At 34.7% G+C, this 27,235-nt stretch overlaps 1 protein-coding gene and 1 pseudogene across 1 annotated transcript in view; one reads left to right on the forward strand and one right to left on the reverse strand.

The window, feature by feature from the left end:
- The window catches only part of Agr3 (anterior gradient 3, protein disulphide isomerase family member), a 16,797-nt gene extending 5,439 nt beyond the window's left edge, over nucleotides 1-11,358 (reverse strand). The window contains exons 1-3 of the mRNA XM_015498158.2: nucleotides 11,073-11,358; nucleotides 8,122-8,257; nucleotides 6,871-6,934 (exon numbers count right to left, since the gene is read on the reverse strand). Of these exons, the coding sequence (XP_015353644.1) occupies nucleotides 6,871-6,934; nucleotides 8,122-8,227 (170 nt within the window). The 5' untranslated portion in view covers nucleotides 8,228-8,257; nucleotides 11,073-11,358. The remainder of the gene's footprint in view (nucleotides 1-6,870; nucleotides 6,935-8,121; nucleotides 8,258-11,072) is intronic.
- Nucleotides 11,359-25,629: 14,271 nt separating this feature from the next.
- On the forward strand, nucleotides 25,630-27,212 carry LOC125615509 (annotated as a pseudogene).
- Nucleotides 27,213-27,235: the final 23 nt, after the last annotated feature.

Below are 27,235 nucleotides of genomic sequence, written 5' to 3' on the forward strand. Positions count from 1 at the left end.
GTATATATATATATATATATATATATATATATATATATATATATAATAAGTCCAGATTCATGTACATGTGTATGTGCATGCATATATACATATTTCTTTCTTTAAATTAAAAAAAAAATGGGGCTATGGATGTAACTCAATGGTACAGCACTTGGTTAGTATGCACAAAGCCCTGGGATCAATCCCTAGTACTGCAAGGGAAAAAACAAAACAAAACAAAACCAGACTGGGTGCAATGACACATGCTTATACTATAACTACTCAGGAGATTAAAGCAGGAGGATCCCGAGTTTGGAGGTCAGCTTGAGAACCTTAGCAAGACCCTATCTAAAAAATACAATAAAATAAAACCCACATATACAAACACACATGTATTTGCATAAATGTATCATAGATATGATCCTTTTGTGTAATACTCCATTAAATGGATATATTTTAATATAAATCTGTCTTCTGGAAGATGGGTATTTAAATTGTTCCAATCTCCCATTTTAGATTGCTTCTAAACATTTAGATTTATATAAACATTTCTTTAGTGAATATGTAGTTACATATGCTTTTATGGATGGGTAGGTATTTCTGTGAATAAGTTTCAGAAACAGAATTTCTAGGTTGAAGAGTATGTGCATTTATAATTTTGATGTATATTCTGCATAAAAGCTATACCAATTCATATTCACTCGGGTAATGTGAATGGTAACTACTTCCTCTACTTTCACGAAAATTAGTTCTCAAGTTTTAAACTTTTTAATCCAGTAGTAAGACAGAAGTTAAGGTGGTTTTATTATCTTATAAATCAGCCTATCTTATGTTTGAGTTACTTATTTTTCTGTTCTGGAACTACCACATCCTTTGCTACTTTTTTTTCTATTGTCTTGAACTTCTATTAATTTTTAGGAATATTTTGTATACTAGAGAAATTCACCTTTGTAATATATACTACAGTTCTCCTCTCTCTCTGCCTTCTTCCTTTGCTTATGTGTATTTATTTGTTATGCAGAAAATTCATGTATTCAATATACTACATATTTTAGTTGCTTCTTTTTCTTTTCTCCTTTTAACTGGGCCACAATTAAGGGCAGGAATGTGGTAAGGCAAGAGGAGGAGCTAGGATGAGAATTGAATAGCTTTATTTTCATCTCACCCTAATCTTAGACTTCCCTTATTATAAGGACTTAAGTACATGTTTGAAATAGTATCTTTTAGTACCTTAATTATTTAATTTTTATAAAATTCATCTTTGTAATCTGTTTTGGTATAAATGTGTGAGGTAAGAATCCAATTTTTTAATATTTTCACAGATGGCTACCAAATTCTCTTTAGTACTAATTATTTCAGAATCTATGTTTCCTACCACTCATCATGTAAAATATTCTAGTAACAGATGGCCAATTTAGTTGACAAGGAGAATTGCAGATATTGATGTTTATATTAGTTTTCTATATTTATTGTGTATAACATGGTATTTTGATACATCTCTATGTTATGACGTGGCTAAATCAAGTTTTTAAACATAAGCGTGTCTTCACATACTTTTTATGATAAGAACAAGTAAAATCTACTCTCTTGGCAATTTTCAAGTATATAATGTTATTAACTATTGTCATCATGATGCATAATGTCTCTGAATATATTCTTCCTAATTGAAATGTGTGTCCTATAACCAGTATCTCCCTAGTACCCACTTCTCCACTTTCATCCTCTGGTAACCACGATTACATTTTTCTTAGTTTGACATTTTAAAACTCCACATATAAGTTAGATCATGTGATAGTTGTTGCTTTGGGCCTGAATTATTTCAAACAACACAATATCCTCCAAATTCATCCTTGTTCTTGCAAATAACCATATTTCATTCTTTCAAAGACTGAATCAAATTCCCCAGAGTATGTATGTGCCATATTTTCCATATTCATTTGTTCATGGACACTTAGGCTGATTCCATGACTTGGCTATTCTGAATAGTGCTGCAATAAACATGGAAATACAGATTTTTGACATATTGATTTTATATCCTCTAGATATATACCTGTGTGACCATCAATTTTACTTTTACTTTTTAAGTTTTTGAGGAAACTCCACACTATTTTTCATAATGGCTCTTACTACATTATGTTCTCATCAACTATGAGCAAGGGTTCCTTTTTCTCTATGTTTTAGCCAGGATGTGTTAGTTTTCATCTTTTTGATCATACCCAATCTAAAGGTATGAACTGAAACCTCATTGTGGTTTTAATACCTCATTTTCTTGTGATTAGTGAGGCTGAGCATTTTTTCATTATTTTTTGGCTGCTTCTTTTTAGCCTAAATGTCAACTCAAATAACTATCATTTCTTAATGGTGAGAAACTTAGAAACTTTAGAAACTTTCTATTTATTTTGAAATCTACATTGTTATGAATATAGTTACCTTGCTGTGCAATAGAACATCAGAACTTACTCCTCCCATCTAAATGCAGCTTTGCACCTGCTAACCAACCTTTCTCCTTTCCCATCCTCTCCTTTGCCTCCTCCAGTTTCTGGCAACCACCATTCTCCTTTCTACTTATGTATATAACTTTTTAAAATTCTACATATAGGTGATTTTATATAGTATTTCTCTCTCTCTGCCTGGCTTATTTAACATAATGTTCTCTAGGTTCATCCATATTGTTGCAAATCACAGAATTTAGTTTTTTAAAGCTGAATAATATTCTATCATTAGTATATACCACATTTTATAAATCCATTTATCCCTAGATGGATACACAGGTAGTTTCTATATCTTGGCTATTGTGACTAGTGTGGCAACGAACAAGGGAGTCCAGATGTCTCCACAGCATGCCTTTGGTGTACATACCCAGTAGTGGTATTGCTGGATCATATGGTAATTTTATTTTTGGTGGTTTGAGGAAATGATGTTGTTTCCCAAAATGACTATGCTAATTTATAATCCCATCAACAGTGTACAAGGGTTCTCTTTCCTCCATATCCTTGCCAACACTTGCTATCTTTCATCTTCTTTGTAATCGCTGATCTAACAGATGCAGTAATATCTTCTGTGGTTTTAATTTGTATTACTCTGATGATGAGAGATGTTGGGTATTTTATCTGTTGGTCATTTGTATGTCTACTTTGCCCATTACCTGTTTTGTTGAGTAATTTGAGTTCCTGATATATTTTGACATTAACCCCTTTTCAGATGCAAGGTTTGCAAATATGTTCTCCCATTCCACAGGTTCTTTACTTTATGGATTGTTTCCTTAGTTGTGCTGAAACTTTTTTGTTTGATGTAATCCCATTCTTCTGTTTTTGCTTTCGTTGCCACTGCTTTTGGGGTCTTATTCAAATAACCATTGCTCAGACCAATATCATGGAGCTTGCTTCCTGTTTTCTTCTAGTAGTTTTACAGTTAAATGTCTTAACATTTAAATCTTTAATCCAAGCCAGTTGTGGTGGCATGCACCTCTAATCCCAGAAGCTCGGGAGGCTGAGGCAGGAGGATCAGAGTTCAAAGCCAGTCTCAGCAAAATCAAGGCGCTAAGCAACTCAGTGAGACCCTGTCTCTAAATAAAATACAAAATAGGACTGGGGATGTGGGCTCAATGGTTGAGTGCTCCTGAGTTCAATACCCCCAAATAAGTAAGTAAATAAGTAAATCTTTAATCCATTTTTGCTTGAATTTTGTGTATGGTATGAGATGAACTTCTGATTTAATTATTCTGCTAGTGGATACCTAGTTTTACAAGCTCTACTTTTTGAAGAGACTGATTTATCCCATTGTGTATCCTTAGAGTCTTCATCAAATATCAATTGACTACAGATTAGGGGTGTTGCCTGGTGGCAAAGCATGTGCTTGACATGAGGATGACCCTGGACTCAATCCCTGGCATCAAAAAAAAAAATCAATTCACTATAAATGTGTGGGTTTATATCTAGGTTTTCCTCTGTGTTTCATGGAAAAACACATGGGTTTGTTTCTATGCTAGTACCATGCTATTTTTATTTCTATAGCTTTGTAGTTGATTTTGAAATCAGGAATTATGATGCCTCCAGCTTTGTTCTTTCTGCTCAAGATTGTTTTGACTATTGGGATTTTTGTCTTCTTAGGATAGTTTTTATTCATTTCTGTGGAAAATATTAAAATTTTGATAGGGATTGTATTGAATCTATAGGTTGCTTTGAGTACTGAGGACATTTTAACAATTTTAATTTCTCCAGTCCTTGCATCTTCCCATTTCTTTGTGTTCTCTTCAATTTCTTTCATCTATGTTTTATAGTTTTCAGTGCATAGATATTTTGCCACCTTGATTAAATCTATTCTTGAGAGGTGGGGGGATGGTGTGTATGTACATACACTGATAGCTATTATAAATGGGATTGATTTCTTGATTCTTTTTTGTATGGTTCATTGTTAGTGTATGGAAACACTACTGATTTTCATATATTGCTTTTGTCTCTTGAAACTTTATGAAATTCAGTTTTTTAGCTAACAGCTTTTGGTGGAATCTTTCTCGGGTTTATTCTGTATAAGATCTCATCACATGCAAACAGGGAAATTAAACTTCTGATTTGGATACTTTTTTCTCTTGCTTAATTACACAGACTTCTAATAGTACTGTGTTGAACAGAAGTGGTAAGAGTGGGCATCCTTGTTTTATTCCTGATCTTTTAGAAAAATCTTTCCACCTTTCACCATTGAACATGGTAGCTATGGGCTCATCACAGGGCTTTACTGTGTTGAGGCACGTCCCTTCTGTATCTAAATTGTCGAGAGTTTTTATTTTAAATGGATGTTGAATTTTGCAAATGCTTTTCTGAATCTACTGAAATGATCATCTGAGTTTTGTCTTTCATTCTTTGAAAGTAGTGTATCTCATATTTACTGATTCGCATATGTTAAATGCATCCCAGGGATAAATTCTACTCAATCATGGTGAATCATTCTTTTGGTTTGTTTTTTGTTTTGTTTTAATACTGGGAATCAAACCCAGGGTGCTTTACCACTGAGCTACATCCCCAGTACTAATTTTCTTTTTTATAGTGTCCTTGTCTGACTTTTAAATAGGGTAATGCTAGCCTTACTAAATGAGTTTTGCAATATTATTTTTAAAATTTTTTTAAATATATATTTTTTAGTTATTGCTGGACCTTTATTTATTTATTTATATGAGGTGCTGAGAATTGAACCCACTGCCTCACACATACTAGGCAAGCACTCTACCACTGAGCCACAACCCCAGCCCTGCAATAGTCTTTTCTCTTCAATTTTCTGGGAAAGTTTAGAAGGATTAGTATTAGTTCTTTAAAAACTTAGTAGAAGTCAGCAGTGAAGTTTTCAGATCCTTAACTTTTCTTTGATGGGAGATTTTTATTATGAATAAAATCTCTTTGCTCATTGGTTTATTCAAATTTTTTTATTTCTTCATGCTTTAGTCTTGGTAAGTTTTGTATGTAGGAATTAAGTTTTCTAGGTTATCAAGTTAATTTTAGTTCAATAACTTTTTTACATTTTCTGCCAAGTTGATTCTGAGGTATTTAAACTTTTTGGTTGCCATTTTAAGTAGGATATTTTAAAATTTATTTGAATGTACTCTCATGTATTTAAGTTCTATTATTGACTTCTATGTTAATTTATTCTCGTGTAATTCGAGTTTTCATTATTCCATCTAGTCTTTGTTTCCCTTTAGTTTTTCATGTATGCAGGCATCATATGCAAAGATACTTGTATCCTCTCCTTTCCAAGTTTTATACTTTTACACTGTCATTTAGTCTCATTGTCTATACCTCCAGAATAATAATTAATAGTTAATAGTTGTGCTGATGGGGAACATCTTTTTTTTTAGATTTTTTTATTTGTTCTTATTAGTTATACATGACAGTAGAATGCATTTTGATAGATCATACGAAAATGGAATATAACCTCTCATTCTTCTAGTACCCAGAGGACTTAAAATAAGCATACTATGGTAGACATCTTACTCAGACATGAATGAGGGACTTCTCTTTGTTATCCCAGTAAACATGATATTAACTTTTATTTTTTTCTTGTTAAGTTCAGTTTAAATCAATTAATATTTTAAAATATCAGCTTAAAAATTTCAGATATAGATACTGCATTCTATTAAACATCTTTCCAGCATTTGTGGACATAGAAGATATTTGTATGATTTGCCTCTTTATACATATTAAATTATTTTATTTAATATGTTTCTTAATCTTTAATCATCCTGGAACTTTCAGACTAAACCTCATTTTATCAAGGCTGTACTTTACTGATATGTTGTTTGTTACATTAATATTTGGAAATAATATTCTGTAGACTTCTCTTTTTTTTGTAATATTTGGCCAGTTTTGAGAATGCTTAACCAATTCTCATTTAATTTGGTATATTATTTCTTGAAGGAATATTGGAATTGGATGTTTTTTAGATATTTGATAAATTCTTGGGGAGATTTAAAAAATACTAGGTTTCTCAAATATTTAATAGGTCTTTAAGGATAAAAACTTTTGGCCATTGAGTATTTGGTTGATCAACTATGAATATGAGTTTGAAAAAGGCCCCAGATTGTTTTGATAAACAGACAAGCTGAAGGATTGTTGGCTTAAATCAATTTCCTATTTAAGCTTATATTATGCCTAATTAGTAATACTATTTTGTTTCTACAACTTATATTCAAAAGCTTGCTAAGGTGATGAAGAATTTAATATAGTAGTATTTATAGCCTTTTTTAATTAAAAAAAATCTGTTCTAACAGCAACTATTTTTTCAAACCAAATACAAGAGTAGAACAAATATGTGTGGCAACCCTTCAAAAGGTTACGTGCCTGTTTTGAGTACTTTTATTAGGCATCTGTATAATCTATGAAAATTAACTGAGAGGTATTTTACCTTTTCTGAGCATGGAAGAGACCTTCTTCATAAGTTTGTACCCAAGTGATGTCATCGCCCCATCCTGAAGTAGAAGGGAGAAATCAATGTATTAATTAAGGACTACAGAAGAGCTCTGGGTGGGTTTTGGTAAGCAGATATCTAACTACCGACATTTAACTCAGCTACTAAGCAGTTGGATAGCATGTGGTGTTAAGGATACACATTTATAACTGGCTTACAAAGAGTGCTGTCCATTTAGATTATAGTATGAAGGATTTAGGACTGTGCGTCAAATAGGCCCATGGCCTTGAACCTGATAAGATCTATATAATAAATTATATATAGGAAAACATTTTCCATTTTTACTACTTTAACAAAAAAGTATTGCCTTTCTAGATATAGTTAGTTTGATGGTTCAACTGAAGTTGAACTTAGTAAATAATGATGGATGTACTTCGCTGGTACTCAGTATATCTGTTAAGAAATGAATGGACTTGGAAAGTCAGGAAGTGCTTTAGAATTTGAAATTACACTATGGTTGATCTCAATTTGTTTGCCCAATTCAAATTACCAAATAGTGGTCAAGTGCTTTGTGATTATACCCATAGTTTTGAATTAAACGTGGGGACAAATGATTTTGTTAATTGGAAAGATAAGAACCAACTCTGAAAATTTTTTCTTCAGAACACTTTCTTTTCCTACATGAAGATATATTAGTTTCTTAGGACAGAGTAAAAATAGTAAGTACAAAATTAGAAATGTTTTCTAAACCAGTACCCAATGACAAGTCTAGATTGATATCTAAAACTGCAGTTATTTCCAGAGTCATTATAGGGTTAACCAAAATTCTCAGCGTCTGGGATAAAGTATCATTTTCTAAGTAACCTTGGATAAAATCATTCCAAATTATTTTCTTGCCTTAATAAATAGAATACTGGGAATCTGAGCAAATTCTGAATCTTAAATTGCTTTTAGGATATCGTTATGACATTATCGATCAATAATTTTCTAGGATTCTAATTACCAAATTATAGATATCAAATCAATTTCCCACTATTTCTACAAAAGATACAAAAATTATTATTATTTGAGGGTTGGTTTGATTCACTGCCTAAAATCTTAATTGGTTCCTTCTTTCTTTTTTAACTCAAGTTTGTCATATGCAACAAACATTTAGTTCATTCTTTGCTTCATAGTAGTTAAAATATTAGGTATTTTTAAAAACAATCCAAGTGATTGAGTTTAGAAAATAAAATGAGATTACAGTACCTCTTGACAGGGTCTGTGGAGGTTTCTTTTCCTTTCTGATTACAAGGGCAAGGCTGGAAGAAACTGTGATAAATAAGAGGCACAGGGCCAAAGCTGAGTGTAACATGATGTCTTCCAGAGAATCCCTCAGAGGAAGCTAGATGACAAAAGGCATTTTCAGTATCTACTGGCTTCCTTCAGGCTGTGATTAAAAGACATTGGCTAAGAGCTGGACAGAACCTGTGCTGACAGGTTGCTCTTTAATTTCACACAGTGTAACCACCTACAACTTTGGTTCACATTTTATTTTAAAAATATTTTAAAAATTCAATTAATTTAGCAAATGTACAGGTGGAAAAAAGTCAGGTTCTGTATACCCTGGTCATGGTGAGATGTAGTTGAAAGAGAACAGGATGAGGACTCACGATCCTGCTTCTGGATTGCCCTGTAGTGCACACAGCCTACCAGTGAGACTCAACTAAGATGGTGTTAATCACATTTCAACTGCAAAGTGCAATGCAAAGGTGACTTTAGCATGCAGGAATGGTCTTTGTCTTTTGCTTCTTCTGAATCTAATAGTCTAATAGAACACTCTAACTCTATATCAAAATGAGATTAGGCACCAAGAAACATTGCTTAAAATGGAAATCAGAGGAAAAATTGAGTATAGATCAGTCTTGTCTCTGTAGTCAAATGTCAACAGGTACTCAGCCTTTTGCCCCTCAGTTTATAAATTCAGCTCTTTTTAAAAATCAAATATTTTCAATTGCTATGAATTAAACATATGTATAAAGAATAGAAATAAATGTACCTATATCCTTCATGTGTATATATTCGCTTAACTTCATTGTCATTTTTCTCATTGACTTGTGTTATTCAGTAGTGAGTTCCCCACCAAAATAATGACCAAAATACAGTAAAAGACTGTTTATAAATTCTGCTCAAACACAGAAGTTGCTGTATTTAACTGTATTAGGTATTACGAAAAGTTGAAAGATTAATAAGACACAATGACTTAGCATTGGCAAAACATCTGTAATATTGTAGTCAGTGTTAAATAGCAATTGTAGCATGGGGGAGCAGCAACTTTGCAGTGAAGTTTACAGATTCTAGGTTTCTGCAGACATTTCCTCATTCCTTTCATTCTAGCATTTTCTCCTTTGTAGTGATGTATATTTTCTGTTTCCTCTCTGAGTTGATATTATTTGACACTAAGGTTAGCTTTATTTAAATTACTTCCCTTCCCATTTATTACTTTCTTTGTAGACAGACACTAAAACCCTTGTTAAACAGTAACCACAGTATCTGATAAGGATCTCATTTTAAGTTCGTATAACTTATTAAACCATAAAACATTTCAGAATGTCAGCTTGTACCTTAGGGACTGGTCATCTTGTATCTTAAAGGCTGAATCAAAAGAGAAGGGAGATTTTAGTAAGGGATAGAGATAGTTGATGCTGGGACCAAATCCCAGCGTGGGAAGAGCAGGTTTAGTCGGGTTGAGAGGTGCAGTGGAGAAACTGAAGCAACTTGGGAAAGAGTCTTTTTCTTTTTATTTTTTAAAAATATTTTTTAGTTGTTGGTGGGCTTTTATTATTTAAAAAAATTTATTTATATGTGGTGCTGAGAATTAAATCCAGTGCCTCACACATGCTAGGCAAGTCCTCTACCACTGAGCCCAAACCCAGACCTATTTTGTATTTTTATTTAGAGATAGTTCTCATGAGTTGCTTAGCGCCTTGCCCTTGCCGAGGCTGGCTTTGAACTTTTGATCCTCCTGCCTCAGCCTCCCGAGCCACTGGGTGTGTTCCACTGCACCCAGCTAGAAAAGGGTCTTAACCTGATTCTAGTAGCTTCAAGAAAGTCTATGGATGAACTACAGTAGGCTAAACAAACAAAGAAAAAAACCCTGAAACCGTTTGGAAACTGTTATAAACTTCTGTTCATTTTCCTTGAAAAGAGGGTCTGAAATTGCCTTTACATTCTTCTATGATCTTGGATGTGAAGAAGAACTAGGAAAAGTTAATCTGGAGAAAGCATTAGAAAGGTTCTCTGTTAGGAACAGAAATAAGTGGTGGAATCTACATAAAAAAAGAACATGTAACTTTATCATATCTGCTATTTTAAACCTACCACGTTTAGAGTTGAACGGGAACTGAAATATTATTATTTAAAATTTTTTTTGTAGTATGCCTTTATTTTATTTGTATGTGGTACTAAGGATCAAACCCAGTGCCTTGCACATGCTAGGCAAGTGCTCTGCCACAGAGCTACAGTCCCAGCCCCTGCATTATTTTTAAGTATTTTTGTATTATTGCCAAATAATACAAATAATACTTTCAAAGTAAAAATCTTAAGTTTTTGTTTTATATTGTTTGATAAATTAAAATAGATATTAACTATATTCTATGACAGCAATACAACTTGAATTTTTTTTTTTTTTAATAATACTTTCATTGGTAAAGGATGTCTTGCTTAGGGTCCTTTACTATCAGTTGCAAGACTAAGCTGTTTGGGACACAGCTGAATATGACATTGCAGTTGTTTATATACTTTGCAAGCGCATAACCAAATATCTAAAATTAGGCTTTATAAACTGGCTAGTTAGCGTTTTCTGACACCAGGATGTCACTCTTCAAAAGTAATTTAACCTAAGCCACTTACTTGCGTATGATGTTAAAAACTTCTATGTTTTAAAATAAAACAAAAACTTAAAATGTACAATAAAAGAACCATTGTAACTTCTAGCATAATTTTGAAAGAGTCATTTTTTAAATTAAAGTTTACTATCATTACTATAAATAAAGAATAAAACTATGAAACCAGCATAGGAAATCCGGAAGAAAAATACAATTTCATTTCACTTTCCCACCCTTTATGGAAAAACCTCACTTTCAAAGAGCAAAAACTAATCATTTAAATATAACAGAGATTGACTGCTGATTTAAGGCATCTGGAAACTGTTTGCTTACCTGAACCAGTCAGTGCTCTTGCTGAAAGTGTGCTCTGGATGTTTCTGGTTAAAAAGGGGTGTGGGTTTACAGACACACCCACACACCTGACCTACAACCTCACCTATAGAATCAGGAGTGTTGTCACCTGCAAACTTACCAGACTAGGGTTGTCTGAGAAATTCTGTATCTTTCCAGTTCTCATGCTTCTCTCAGTAGAAAAGCTTTCGTCTCTAAATTAAGATCGAATGTCCTCATAAAATGAGGCCAAAGACCATCTTTGTGTCTTTCTCCCCTACCTTTTATTTCCCAGGGTAATTTATTATTTGGCTGGAGTTCAGCACCAAAAAAAAAAGGGGGGGTGGGGGTGGGAAATGAATGTAGAAACTGTGTACGCCATTGTCTCAATGAGAGTTCTGGGAGGCTTGCAGATTAGATACAAAGCAAATTGAAATTCCTAAGGGTTACTCTGTTTACAGGAATATAATTAACTACTACAGAAATCAGATCCTTTTTTCTGAGAATGAAACAAAATGCTGTTTTAAAATTAAATATTTTCATAATTTGATCACTCTTTATAATCTTGTGCAAAAAATTAAAAAAAGCAATTAGATAGGTTTATTTATATTTAATAGATATTATTTAATTAATTACTTAAAATGATCTAAAGCAGGGGTGAACAACTGGTTCATTTGTTTTGTGTAGCTCAGGATCTGACAATGGCTTTTATACTTTTAAATGGATGGGGGGAAAATCAAAGGAAGAATCATATTTTGTGATACATGAAAATTGTATAAAATTCAAATTTTACAATTTACAAATAAAGATTTGGTGGATGGAGCACAGCCTTGTTCTTTGCTCACATATCATCTGTAGCTGCTTTTACATTGCAACAGCAAAGCTGAGTATGTGTACCAGGAACTGTGCAGCCTGTGAAGTCCAAAATAGTTACTCACTTACCCTTTATAGAAACAGTTTGCTACTCCCCAATCCAGGTTATCATTCATGAATTGCTTCCTTCTTCCATCTTTTCATCTGTCCTCCCCTCCTTTCTTTGTCTATTTTCTCTGAGTATATTAACAAATACAGTTCTTAAATATGGGAATGATGACTTTCTTGTCCCTGGTATCAGGGAGAGTCTGATTCTAGTATTTTTCTTTAGATACAGTACTGAATTTGTTTACCATGTTGAGAAGGCAGCCATTATTCCCAAACTAAATCTCTTATAAAGAGTGATATGGATTTCCTCATTTGATAAAAAAGGCTTATCATTTTTCCAAACTGAACCATTTTTGTGATCCTGAGGAGACCTCATGTAGCCAGGTTATATTATTCTTTTACTGCACCACTGATTTGTGTGTTTGTCTAATTGTGTTTTCTTCCTTAAACAGGACTTTCCCTGGAACATGCTATTCAAATGTGATCCTTCCTGCTGGGGTTAAGAAGCTGGATCTATAATTTTAATTTTATATCCAGTATTTATAAAGCAAAGAAAGAGTTGCACCATAATCCCTAAATGTCCCTGTTGGAGATTGGACTGGGGAAATTTTCAACTTGTTCTTGCCTGGGGATGGTTTATAGCTAAATCTCAAAATATTCTGGCATCCTTATTTAATTTCTCATTTAATACTCACTTTAATAGGTCATCAGATGAGAATGAGAAAGAATAAGTATTTATGGGGTAGTGAAATTAGGTCGAATCAGCTGATCAGTCTTTGGGTCTCTCTCACTAGTGTGAAATGTAATTTAATGTATTTTATCCTCTAAACCCAGACAATTTTGAGAGCAAAAGCAAGTAATAAAAGTCAATAGGATTATATAATTTTAAACTAATATTTTGAAATATTGGTTTATTGTATAATAGATTACAAATAGTTCTACTAAAGATTATATTCAGTACTAAATTCTTTAAAATACATGTATGTACATTAAGCAAAATTTAAAAAATTTGGGGGTACATTTATGTTAATCATTTTTTAAACTCTATTTGTCTGAAATCACGTGGTGGTTTTTGTTTTTCCCCTTAAGAGTTTTCTGATGTTATTCTTTCTGTATTTTTTTTAAAGATTTTTTTAGTTGTAGATGAATACAATCTCTCTCTCTCTCTCTCTCTCTCTCTCTCTTTCTTTCTTTCTTTGGTGTTGAGAATTGAACCCAGGCCTTCATGCATATTAGGCAAATGCTCTACCACTGAGCCATGACATCAACCCTAATTTTCTTTATTTTTATGTGATTTTTATATTTATTTTTCATAAGTTTTTTATCACCTTAGAATTTGTCCCTATGGTTAGTATACTAGGAATTGTCAACAGCTCACCTGATACTTCTCTGTAGATCATACTGTTTTTATTAAAGAAATACTCTTTTTGTGGATGCTGGGTTACCTGGTAAGTTTAAGGTAATTTGGTTCAATGGAGAATAGCTTCAATTCTAATTTTAAATACTATCTTTGAAATATTATCTTACTACTGTCTTTTAGTCATTAAAGGATGATTAATGGTTGAAGAATCCTCTTAAGATGGCTGGGTAAGTAGCTAAGTGGTAGAGCACTCACCTAGCATGCATGAAGGCCTGGGTATAAACTCCCATACTACACATAGAAAGATGACAAATACAATGTTTATAATGCATCAATTAATATTTTAAGGTTATATTGTAAAAACTGTATTCATAAGCTGCATATGTGAAAATACCAACCCATAGAATAAATTGTATTTCTAATTAACTCAAAATATTTTTTAAAAATTTTTTGTTTGTTTTAATTAGTTATACATGACAATAGAATGCATTTATGCACTTTGATATATCATACATAGATGGGATATAATTTCATTTTTCTGAGTGTACATGTTGCAGAATCATTGGTCATGGAGTCACATATATACATACAGTAATAATGTATGTTTCATTCTACTATCTTTCCTATCCTCACATCCCCCCACTCCCTCTCATCACTTCCCTCTACTAATCTAAGGTAATGCTGTTCTTCCCTAATGCCTCTGGCTTTATTGTGAATTAGCATCCGCATATTAGAGAAAACATTCAGCCTTTGGTTTTGTGAGATTGGCTTATTTCTCTTAACATAATATTCTCCAACTCCACCAATTCACTGGCAAATTCTATAATTTCACTCTTTGTTAAAGCTGAGTAATATTCCATTGAGTATATATTCTTTATCCATTCATCTGTTGAGAGACACCTAGGTTGGCTCCACAGTCCAGCCATTGTGAATTGAGCTGCTATAAACATTGATGTGGCTGAGTCACTATAGTATGCTAATTTTCCTTCTTTCTTTCTTTCTTTCCTTCCTTCCTTCCTTCTTTCCTTCCTTCCTCCCTCCCTCCCTCCCTCTCTCCCTCCCTTCCTTCCTTCCTTTCTTTCTTTCATTTTTATGTGGTCCTGAGGATTGAACCCAGTGCCCCGCATGTGCTAGGCGAGTGCTCTACCGCTGAGCCACAACCCCCACCAAGTATGCTGATTTTAGTCCTTTGGGTATAAACCAAGGAGTGGGATAACTGGGTCAAATGGCGGTTTCATTCCCAGTTTTCTGAGCAATCTCCACACTGCTTTCCATAGTGGTTGCACCAATTTGCAGTCCTACCAGCAATGTATGCATGTACCTTTTTCCCCATATCCTCGCCAAAATTTATTGTTGCCTGTATTCTTGATGATTACCATTCTGACAGGAATGAGATGAAATCTTAGTAGTTTTGATTTGCATTTCTCTAATTGCTAGAGATGTTGAAAACTTTTTCATATATTTATTGATCAATTGTATTTCTTCTGTGAAGTGTCTGTTCAGTTCCTTAGCCCATTTATTAATTGTTTTTTTTTTAAGATTTTTGAGTTTTTTATATATCCTAGAGATTAATGCTTTATCGGAGGTGCATGTGGTAAAGATTCTCTCCCAATCTGTAGGCTCTATCCTCATGTTATTAATTGTTTCCTTTGTTGAGAAGAAGCTTTCTAGTTTGAATCCATTCCATTTATTGAATCTTGATTTTTCTTCTTGCACTTTAGGAGTCTTGTTAAGGAAGTCAGATCTTAGGCCAACATGGTGAAGATTTGGGCCTATTTTTCTTCTATTAGGTCTCTGTTTTAGTGCCTAAGTCTTTGATCCACTTTGAATTGATTTTTGTGCAGGGAGAGAGATAGAGAGTTAATTTTATTTTGCTACCTATGGATTTCCAGTTTTGCCAGCACCATTTGTTGAATAGGCTATCTTTTCTCTAGTAAATGTTTTTGACACCCTTGTCTAGTATGAGATAACCATATTTGTGTGGGTTTGTGTTTGTGTTCTCTATTCTGTACCATTGGTTTACAAGTCTATTTTGGTGCCACTACCATGCCATTTTTGTTACTATAGCTCTGTAGTGTAGTTTAAGTTCTGGTATTGTGATGCCTTCTGCTTCACTTTTATTACTGAGGATTGCTTTAGCTATTCTGGGTCTCTTATTTTTCCAAATAAATTTCATGATTGTTTTTTCTATTTCTATGAAGAATGCTGTTGGGATTTTAATAGGAATTCCATTTAATCTGTATAACACTCTTGGTAGTATGGCCATTTTGACAATATTAATTCTGCCTATCCAGGAGCATGGGAGATCTTTCCATCTTCTGAGGTTTTCTTCAATTTCTTTCTTTAGTGTTCTGTAGTTTTCATTGTAGAGGTCTTTCACCTCTTTTATTAGATTGATTCCCAGGTATTTTTGAGGTTATTGTGAATGGAGTAGTTTTCCTCATTTCTCTTTCAGTGTATTCATCACTGATGTATAGGAATGTGTTTGATTTATGAGTGTTGATTTTATATCCTACTACTTTGCTGAGTTCATTTATTAGTTCTAGAAGTATTCTGGTGGAATTTTTTGGATCTTCTAGATATAGAATCATGTCAAAAGCAAATAGTGATAATTTGAGTTCTTCTTTACCTTTTTGTATCCCTTTAATTTATTTCTTTTGTCTTTTCTTTTCTTTCGTCTAATTGCTGTGGCTAGAGTTTCAAGGATGATGTTGACTAGAAGTGGTGAAAGAGGACATCCTTGTCTTGTTCCAGTTTTTAGCAGAAATGCTTTCAATTTTTCTCCATTTAGAATGATACTGGCCTTAGGTTTAGCATATATAGCTTTTACAATGTTGAGGTATGTTCCTACTATCCCTAGTTTTTTTAGTGTTTTGAACATGATGGTGTGCTGTATTTTGTCAAATGCTTTTTCTGCATCTATTGAGATGATCATATGATTCTTGTTTTTAAGTTTATTAATATGATGAATTAGGTTTATTGATTTCCATATGTTGAACCAACGCTGCATCCCTGGGATGAACCCTAGTTGATCGTGGTATACTATCTTTTTAATATGTTTTTGTATGTGATTTGCCTGAATTTTATTGAGAATTTTTGCATCTATGTTCATCAGGGATATTGTTCTGAGTTTTCTTTCCTTGATGTGACTTTGTCTGGTTTTGATATCAGGGCAATATTAGCCTCAGAGAATGAGTTTGGATGGGTTCCTTCTGTTCTATTTTATGGAATACTTTAAGGAGTATTGGTGTTAATTCTTCTTTGAAAGTCTTGTAGAACTCGGCTGAGAATCCATCTGGTCCTGGGCTTTTCTTGGTTGGTAGGCTTTTATGGTGTTTTCTATTTCATTACTTAAAATTGATCTGTTTAAATCATGTATGACCTCCTCATTCAGTTTGGGTAGGTCATATGTCTCTAGAAATGTGTCCATGTCTTCAATATTTTCTATTTTATAAGTGTAAATTTTCAAAATAGTTTCTAATTATCTCTATATTTCAGAGGTGTCTATTGTGATATTTCCTTCTTCATCTTTTATTTTTAAAAAAACTTTTTTAGTTGTCAATGTACCTTTTATTTTATTTATATGTGGTACCGAGGTTCGAACCCAGTGCCTCACACATGCTAGGCAAGCACTATACCACTGAACTACAACCCCAGCACTTCATCTTGTATTTTATAATATATTTATCTCTTTTTCTCTTTATTAGTGTGGCCAGGGGTTTATCTATTTTATTTATTTTTTCAAATAAACAACTTTTTGTTTTGTCAGTTTTTTCAATTGTTTCATTTGTTTGAATTTCATTAATTCAGCTCTGATTTTAATTATTTCCTGTCTTCTACTGCTTTTTGTGTTGATTTGTTCTTCTTTTTCTAGGATTTTGAGATGTAGTGTTAGGTCATTTATTTGCTGATTTTTTATTCTTTTAATGAATGCACTCAATGCAATAAACTTTCACCTCTCTCACTACTGGACAGATCTTCCAACCAAAAACTAAATAAGGAAACTATAGAACTAACTAATACAATCAATAATTTAGATTTAACAGACATATATAGAATATTTCATCATCAACGAGCAAATATACTTTCTTCTCAGCAGCACATGGCTCCTTCTCTAAAATATACCATATCTTATGCTACAAAGCAACTCTTAGTAAATACAAAACAAACAAACAAACAAAACGAAACAAAATAGAGATAATACCCTGCATTCTATCAGACCACAATGGGATGAAATTAGAAATCAGCGATAAAATAAAAAATAGAAGGTCCATAGCAAATGGAGACTAAACAATACACAATTGAATGATGAATAGATAATAGAAGAAATCAAGAATGAAATAAAAAAAATTCTTAGAGGTAAATGAGAACACTGATAGAACATATCAAAATATCTGGGACACTATGAAGGCAGTACAAAGAGGAAAGTTTATTGCTTGAGTGCATTCTTTAAAAGAATAAAAAGTCAAAATTTTTCTATAGGGAGTCATTTTTATTTTGATAGCTTCAAAAATCTGAACAGAGTAGTAGTCACTGAAAGATGACATAGTTCCTCGAGTTAATCTTCTATTTCATGCAACCAAATGCAATACCAGGGGAGATTTTTGATTGCCACATTGGGGATGGAGAATTTTAAACTCCTTATAATGCATAGTACAGTTCCTCACAACAAAGACTTGGAATGCCAGAAATGCTGAGGTTGAGAACCTCTGGTCTGTTTTATTTTAACCCAATCATGGTGCTCCCCTTCCTGAAAAACTGTTTATCTATAAACACTGTAGTGTAATTTTTGCCTATGAAATATGAGGGTAAATCCAAGGAAAGGAAAGGGTTTTTTTTTGTTGTTTTGTTTTTTTCCTCAATGAAAATCAAGAAGTGTAAAGAAAATGGTCCCCTTTATTCTTTGGATATGGTCATGGAAATGTCACAGCCAATTTGATATCATGGGGGTGGTTAAGAAAATCAAAGTCAATATACTTTAAAGATGCTGAAAGTTTAGGACTGGGATTGTGGCTCAGAGGAAGAGTGCTTGTCCCGCATGCATGAGGCACTGGGTTCAATCCTCAGCACCACATTAAAATAAAGATACTGTGTCTACCTATACCTAATAAATAAATGTTTAAAAAAAAAGAGCCTGAAAGATTAAAAACACCTCGTTCCTATTAGTGCTTTTCCTCCATTATCTGGATGATTATTGATTTTCATTCTGTTCAGTCTTTTCTGGAAAACTGGTTCTGTGTATATTGGAAATCTGTCATGATTTTCTGTGGATCCTTTATAATTTTCATCTTTTCAACCTCTTCCTCAGTGTCATGAATTTCTAACCAACTGATTTGATTTCTATACCATTCAGTTTATTCTTAATTACCTCCACTCCAGTAAAAATGTCAGTGATCATCATACTTTTCCATTTTCAAATTGTTCTCTGTTTGACTATAGATCTTTATTTTTAACGTATGTGTGCTAGGATCCCTTTGTAAGGGATGCCTACAGCTATTAGCTGACTGACCTCAGTTTTCCAAAGCCAGGTTTACACTATGGGTGGCTTCCACACCATGAATACTCTAGGTCTTATGAACTTCTTGGAATCTCCAGCAGAATTGAAATTTTCCCCCATACACCATTAGATGGCTTAGCCCCATAGGCTTTCTTTAATATGTATTAGGTTATGGGCCTATCAGTCCTTTCTCACTTTGATCTTGCCTATACTCAGCTTTCATGAATTTTCAGTTTTGCTAAGTAGACTTTTCTCTCATTTCCAGGAAGGTATGATCTCCCCTCCAAATATATTCAAAGGATAATTTAGAAGACTACAGACTTAGATATCCATCTTGTACTGAAAGCTACCATGAACTCCACTTTAAATTAAGCCTAAAATGGGTTGAGTGACTTGCCCAAGCTCGCCATAAGTAGAAGAGCCTGGTTTCAACTTTAGATATTTTGAATCTGAATTTTGTGTTCTTTCCACTCTGGAAGGCAGTTTCTGCAGCAGTTGGTGGTGGGTTCCTAGGGAAGGTGAGCTTTGATGGGGAACTGCTTCTGCAGTGCTGTGTGGAAGAAAAGCAAGAACGTGGAAGGTGAAAGCATCCCTCCTGGGTGACCACTGATTTTCATCCCACCTTTCAGGATGCTGTCGCTGAATTTTCATCATTGCCTTAACGGTTGTCATGACAGCTTATCCTAAGAGTGATATGAGGAGTAGTGATCGTGGTGCTACTTGCCCTCTGCATCTAGTCTCCCATTGTTCTGTTCCAGGGCTAAGGATGTCTGAGTCCAGATCCTGATCAGCAGCCACTGTGTCCCCAGACAAGTCACTAACATAAATAGAAATGATAATATTCTTGAATTGTTAAAATGATTATGCGGGAAAGAACATGAAAAGTAATTGAAAGCAGATAGTACCTTCCCAGACAGATGTGCCTCCTCTGGAGCAAGCTTTCTTGTAGTTACCGAAGATAAAACACATAATAGGAAAGTCAGTTGTTCCTTCTTTGGAAGAGAAAAATAAAGGAATATAAAAATGAAGGTTGATGATGGATTCATATAATTGTTTGCTCCTATTATTTATTATAGAACTCTTATTCAATTGAATACACTAAGCCCAAGAACTAAATAAGAAAATTATTTTAGCAACAGGATAAACTAATATAATATTAGATATTTTCCCAAACTATATGATTTTTTTTAATGACGACACTTACCTCAAGATGAGAGGCAGACAGGTCTCCCCCACCCCTCTGCCCCCCACCACTACTACATTCCAAGTCCTTAAAAAATTTTTAAGTTGAAACAGGGTCTCACCAAGTATCCTATGCTGACCTTTGAACTTGTGATTCTCCTGCTTCAGCCTCCTAAGGAGATAGGATGAAAGACATATACCACCACCCACAGCTGGCACCCAGTTTTGAAAATTTATAATTCACAATGTTTCGAGTACTAATTCCATTTTAAATTTAAGTAAGTTTGACTCAGTTTTGTTTGTTTTTGTTGGCCCAACCATTTCTCCTAGTGAATGTCTGACTTCGAAGAGGCTGGATTTATGTCTGGAGGAACCCAGTTATTTTGGAAACTTGACAAGGGCTAAGCTGAAGATGATCTCTGATTCTGACAGTCAAAGGAATGTCAGTACAGTCAAAGGAAAGCAGAGCAAATGGGCAGTGAAGTGAGAAGAGAAGTTGTTTAAATTGTGGTACAGAGGGCTGGGTATATAGCTCAGTTGGTAGAATGCTTGGCCCTGAGTTCAATCCCCAGCACCCCGCCCCCCACACACCAAAATAAATAAATTGTGGTACGGAGCACCTGGATAAGAACCTGAGATGATATGATTTGCATATCCACATTGCACGGAGAAGGAGGAGCACCTTTATATATGGCAACTGCATCTGTTTTCCTGAAACACTGTTTAGGAACAACTCCTAACCACTTTGTCTTGCAATCCCCCCGCCCCTCGACAATAGATGATACAACAATAGAAGGCCCAAAGATTTTCAAAGCAGAATAATCCTGATAGGTTACCAGTGAGGATTTCACTAGACTAGATCGCTGAGATTCTTGTTCTTCTAATGAGCTTAAAGTTTAAACTTTAAGTCTGTTAGGTACTGGGATTGTGCTGGGAATTATAAATTATAATGGCCTGGAGGCCAGGACATGCTAGGCAAGTGTTCTGCCACTGTGCTATACCCTAAGCCCCTAAAAAAATTCTTTATGTAATTATCAGGCTTTTCAAAAGTTCCTTTGCTTGATAAAGAATCAAGATTTAATAACCTTAAATATTTGTTTCATACTTGGAACTCTCCCCAGACCAAGTCACTAGTGTTTGTGTTTTTAAGTGTAGTTACCAGGTGCTTCCACATTTATTTGTTTAAGAAGAATATCCACAAACAATTGGCAGGAAGTGGAGCATATAAAGTTTCCTTTTATTGTTAGGTAAAGCAATGAACTGAGAAGTCCATCCTCCCGAGGTATGTTGTGCTCAATTTGTCTTTCCAAGTGTATAGATTGGCACACACTTTTGAGATAAATTCAAAATATTTCATACTTGATCTGGCATAGGTACAAGTGAATCAAATCTAGAGGTGGTTAGGTCTTCCAGGGGGAAAGGAGGAGCTCCCTGTGTCTGTGTCTGTGTGTGTGTTGGAAGGGAGCAATAATAGGGGCAATTGCTGTAGCACCTGTTTATCAATTTAAAGGGAAAGTGATCCAACATATGAAGAACTAGGATGACTGTACCAGACCTGTTAGTTGAATATCAGCCTTGTGTGTATATAATTTGATTTATCAAGGGCCCACAAGATTTCTGGTCTAGACTCCAAGTATGTTTCAAAGTTTATTCATTTTACCCTTTTGATAATGGTCCCTACTGCTAATTTTTGCATAGGAATGGCTTTACTGATGAGAAGATTGTACGTGAGGTGGGGAAGAGAGACTGAAAATAATAGAGAAACATTAATCTATGTATTTCTGTAACATCTTTCTTCCTCAAGCTGTAGTGGAGCCTTATTTTACCGGTTTCCATGATTCCAATTGATATCAAGAGGCTAATGCCTCTTCAAAGTTTCAGAAAGACAGGTTAGTATCTAACATAACTATGTTACCTTGGGGATCGCAGGAAATATAATAGTATTGGGGATGGCAGTGAGGTTCTCAATACTGATGATAAGTGCTGGTTGTTTTAAAGTATCTTGAGTACTAATTATTTTCCTTTTCCCCACCTGATAACTAATCTGCCAGCTTATATTATATGCACACTGTTTCACATAGACAAGTTGGAGGGGGGGAGTCACTAAATTGTAATGGCTTGGAGGACAGGTCGTTTTCAGGCTACTTGTTTGCAAGGCTCAGATTATGAAGGCACCATAGTTGTCCAACTCTCATTTGACACTTGGTTGATGTTTATGTTTTTGTTTTTGTTTTTCTGTTGATTGTCCTTATTGAAAAGAAATGGATCTATGCCTTAGTCCAGTGATTCTAGTAATGTTTTGAATCTGTAACTACTGAAGCTGTTCTTCTGGACACCTGTGTTATTATTCGTTCATTCGAGGCCAAACTTACAGCTAAATGATCTGAGTTATGTTAATTGTTGCATGCTTTAGAACTGCTAAAGGGTAATAATACATACATGTTTCAACCTGCCTCGGCCAAGCTGTATCAATAATTATGCCAGAAGTTCACTGGCAAAAGTATGCATGTGTCATACTATTAAAAAGAGATAAACATATTTTTCAGTACTACAACTTTAAGAATTAATGCTTGCCCTCATGATTAGGCACCTTGTCTTTTTTTTAAATATTTATTTCTTAGTTTTTGGTGGACACAACATCTTTGTTTGTATGTGGTACTGAGGATCGAACCCGGGCTGCACGCATGCCCGGTGAGCGCGATACCGCTTGAGCCAAATCCCCAGCCCAGGCACCTTGTCTTAAGCAGCATCAGGTCTTTATTGATGTCATAAAGAACTGTACTTTTTCACTGTGGTGAGAAATTACTACCTTCTAATTCTACCACTTCTCATTGTTTACCTATTTTCATTTAGGGTTTCCCTCCATGTTTCATTGGTGCATGTGCAGTTTTTGTTTCAGTGTCTTGGCAATTCCAACTCTTAAGGTTGTTCTCATTGAACATCTGTGGATTTCACAGTGTAGATAGATTGTACTTTTTGTCATAATGAGAAATACCTTAATGCCGGGGTAACTTCTAAGCATGTCACCAGCAAACTATTTCAGAGCTCAGAATTTTATGTCTCATAGACCAAATTACAATACTAAAATTACATGGTTTATTGTACTGAAACAGTGAGTCACTGTTTTTTTTTTTTCTTATTGTATCTCCAGTGGAATTTTGAAGAGAAGTGTTGAAAGCAGAGATGTTTACCTTGCTCTCCATTTTAGGGTAAATCATTCAATCTTTCATAATTAAGAGTGATGTTAACCAAAAGTTTTCCATAGATGAATTTTCATCAGCTTGAGGCATTACTAATTTATTACTAGTTTCCTGATAGTTTTTTTTAAATCATGAATGACCTCCTAAAATGCCAATGTATGCATTTTTAAGTTGACATTCAGCCAAAGACTTAAGGCAACCTCCCTATTTCTGTAGCTCTTTCTCTACATAACTCTTTCTTTATATAACTTCCACAAATTCTAACACTCATGGTCCCCTTGACCTTGGACACTTTTCTCCTTAACTGTTATTGTTACCCTTCCTTATGCTGTTCTAGAAATGACCAAGCAAAAATCTGGGGTTACTGCAGGATCCACATCATCATTTCCCCTCTGTGAGGCATTGTCTTCTCAACTGCTTATTTGTGCAATGCATGAAAACAGTTATTTTAATATTTTGGATACTTGTTGTCCAGTATTGTAATATTTGCTTTATACAAAAGAGTAGAAATCTGTACCTGATGGATAGTTAATATGTTTACTTAATCTTTCTATTTCCACGAGTAATGCACTTGGGTATTTTTTCCCCCTGTTTTCTGAAATCTTTATAAAAACACACATAGGTGTTGCTTACTACTTCATTTATTTTATGCTAACATGTCTCCCAGGTTACTTACTTGCTGTTTATACTGAACACAGCTTACACATATTTCCAATCACTTCTTTTGTTCCCTCTAACAATTTGTTATATGTTCTATGTTTAAAATTTTCGAGTAGATATCAAGAATTGTGATGAAAACTATTATGTAATGATTACTTTCTCCATAGATGTAAGCCTGTGGGTGTCTTCTTAGATATATAAAAAAAGAGTGTCTTTATTTTTGTCACTGAAATTCATGGCATATTATAAGATCAGTTCTTTTTTTTTTTTTGGTCAAGCGTTACTGCCATAATCTTTTCCTATCAAGGTTATTCAGGTCAGGGTTACTTTATAAAATTGTTCTGGGTCTTTTTCCTAATATATACATTTTTTCTAAATCTGACTAAAATTTTAGAAAATAAAAATTATCATGGGTGCTTTATAATGCATTTACTAAATCTCTTTGGCATGGCTGGATGCAATTGTGAAAACAAATAAAAGATTGAGTTACTTTTTTATGATTACAGTCTACCTACCCTCCTTTCCAGTGTTCTGTATAAATTCAGATCCCTCTGGTCTGTATGAACTCTGACCCCTATCTTCTAATTTTAAAATGCTCCTTTACTTGTTCTATCTCTGGCAAGGTGAAATTATAATTTGGGTCAAGGGTAAAGTTATTATGGGCTATTGGACTAAAGAAATGGAGATGTTTTTGAATCAATGGAGGTGAAAAGCTGTCATTCTTCATGGTATGTTCTGTTTGGTTGCTGCTCTCCTGGTGTTTACAAGAGCACACGTGGTAAAACAGCCCAAGTTCTTTCCTGAAGAGCTTTTCTCTCGTATTCCGTTTTTCCTTGGTCTGTTTCCATTGACTCTTCTTGATAGAAGAAGCATTTAAATGGCTAAGGCATGGGTGCAGGTTTGAAGGTCAAAGATATTGTCTGCTAAGACTTTACTAGAACAGATGCCAAAATGCCAGAGCAGTTCAGTACTGACCCAGAGATGGACTTCAATGCTTTTGTGTGTGTGTGCGCCAGGGATTGAACCAGGAGTGCTTAACCACTGAGCCGCATTCCCATTCCCCTTTAAAAAAATTTTTTTATTTGTTCTTTTTAGTAATACATGACAGTAAAATGTATTTTGACATATCATACAAAACACAGAGTATAACTTCCCATTTTTGTAGTTGAACATGATGTGGAGTTACACTGGTCGTGTGTTCATATATGAATTTAGGAAAGTTGTGCCTGATTCATTCTACTGTCTTTCCCATTCCTATCCCTGCCCCCTTCTCCCACCCATATAACCTGGTAAATCAACTCTGCCCCATCCCACCTGCCTATTGTGAGTCAGTATCTGTGTATCAGAGAGAACATTCAGCCTTTGTTTTTTTTTAGGATTGGCTTATTTCACCTAACATGATAGTCTCCAGTTCCATTCATTTCTGGCAAATGCCATAATTTCATTCTTCTTTTTTGTCTGAGTAATAATCCATTGTATATATACACCACATTTTTTAATCCATTTATCTATTGAAGGGCACCTAGGTGGGTTCATAACTTAGTTATTGTGAATTGAGCTGCTATTAACATTGATGTGGCTGTGTCACTATAGTGTGCTGGTGGTTCCATTCCTAGTTTTCTAAGGAATCTCCATACTGCTTTTCAGAGTGGTTCCACCAATTTGCAGTCCCACCAGCAATGTACAAGTGTACTTTTCACCCCACATCCTTGCCAACATTTATTTTCACTTGTGTTTGTGGGAGGCCACTCTGCCCATGCGCTGAGGATCTTCTCTCAACTTTGAATAAGGGGGCTGTTTGGTCTGGCATTGCATGCCACGCACTGTGCAAAACAGTGGCCTCCACCGTCACTCTGCAAAGAAGTTTGCTTTAGCCCTGGGCTTGGGCTTTACTCAATGGGATTGGACAATCCCCCTTTGAATCCTTATCCCCTGCCTCATTTGGTGAAGAACATTCCATCGAATCTCCTTTGTGTATCCCCCTTGTTGTTGGGAATGTCTGAATATCTGAACAAGTATGAAAATAATTGTTCAGATAAAGACTCAAAAAGGCCAAAGACATGTGAGCAAAATACTCGACTTAATAGCATAGAAAATTATCTCAATAAAGATGATGAAGGATTTAAATGCAAAAAGATAAACCAATTAAAAAATAAGGATAAGAAAGAAGATGAAAAACATCAAAATTGTTCTCAAAGAAAGAGTATAAAAGACTATTTGTCTACATGTGAGTGACTAAAAAATACAGAAGTATTGAGGACCACACTGAAACATTCAAGTGAAACATTCAAGTAATTTTCATTCCTTGGATGGAACCTCAACCAGAGCCTTTCATCCTCAAACTGGATTGCCTCTTCTTTCAAGTCCTGTTCCTCAAAGAAAGACACAGTCAGGTTGCTTTAATCTGGATTCTTCATTATTGCATCTGAAAAACTTATCATCTAGAAGTACTCGGCCATGTTTAAACATTGAAGAAGATCCAGATATTCATGAAAAACCTTTTTTGAGTTCTAGTGCTCCACCTATAACAAGTCTTAGTCTTCCAGGAAATTTTGAGGAATCTGTGTTGAACTATCCTTTAGACCCTCTTGGCATAGTTGATGGCTTTACTGCTGAGGTAGGGGCAAGTGGTATTTTTTGCCCCACACATTTGACTCTTCCAGTTGAAGTGTCATTCTACAGTGTTTCAGATGATAATGCTCCTTCTCCTTGTATGGGTGTGATTACTTTAGAGTCCCTTGGTAAAAGAGGTTATCAAGTACCTCCTTCAGGAACAATACAAGTGACCTTATTTAATCCTAATAAGACTGGTGAAGATATTTGTTGTGATATATGACTTGCAAGATATGCCAGCCAATCATCAGACATTCCTACGACAAAGAACTTTTTCTGTACCTGTTAAACAAGACATGAAGAGAAGTATTAATAAAGAGAACATCTGACATACGGAAGGACGGTTATTACGCTACCTCATACATTTGAGGTTCCAGAGTTCTAAATCTGGAAAGATCTACCTCCATAGAGATGTACGGCTCCTGCTACCTCGGGTACCCGCTACTTTGAGTTCTTGCTCAGTTCCTGCTGAGTTCACTCGCAATAAAGTAGTTCCCGCTTCAACCTTCAAGTTGCTTGTCACCTCTCGGTTATTTAGCCCAGCCGGACTACTGCACCCTGTAAAAATAAAGACATTATAGGTGCACGCTCTCTTTCCAGTGGAAGCTGACCCGTAAGGTTGCAGAGCCATCCTCCCCTCAACATGGAAACTACTGTGTTGCATGATTTCTTAGCTTAATATTGCAGCCAGCTCTTTTGAACCCAGCTCATCTCCTCAGCGCAGGCCGCTGGC

Source organism: Marmota marmota, unplaced genomic scaffold, assembly GCF_001458135.2.
Source record: "Marmota marmota marmota unplaced genomic scaffold, marMar, whole genome shotgun sequence".
NCBI lineage: Eukaryota > Metazoa > Chordata > Mammalia > Rodentia > Sciuridae > Marmota > Marmota marmota.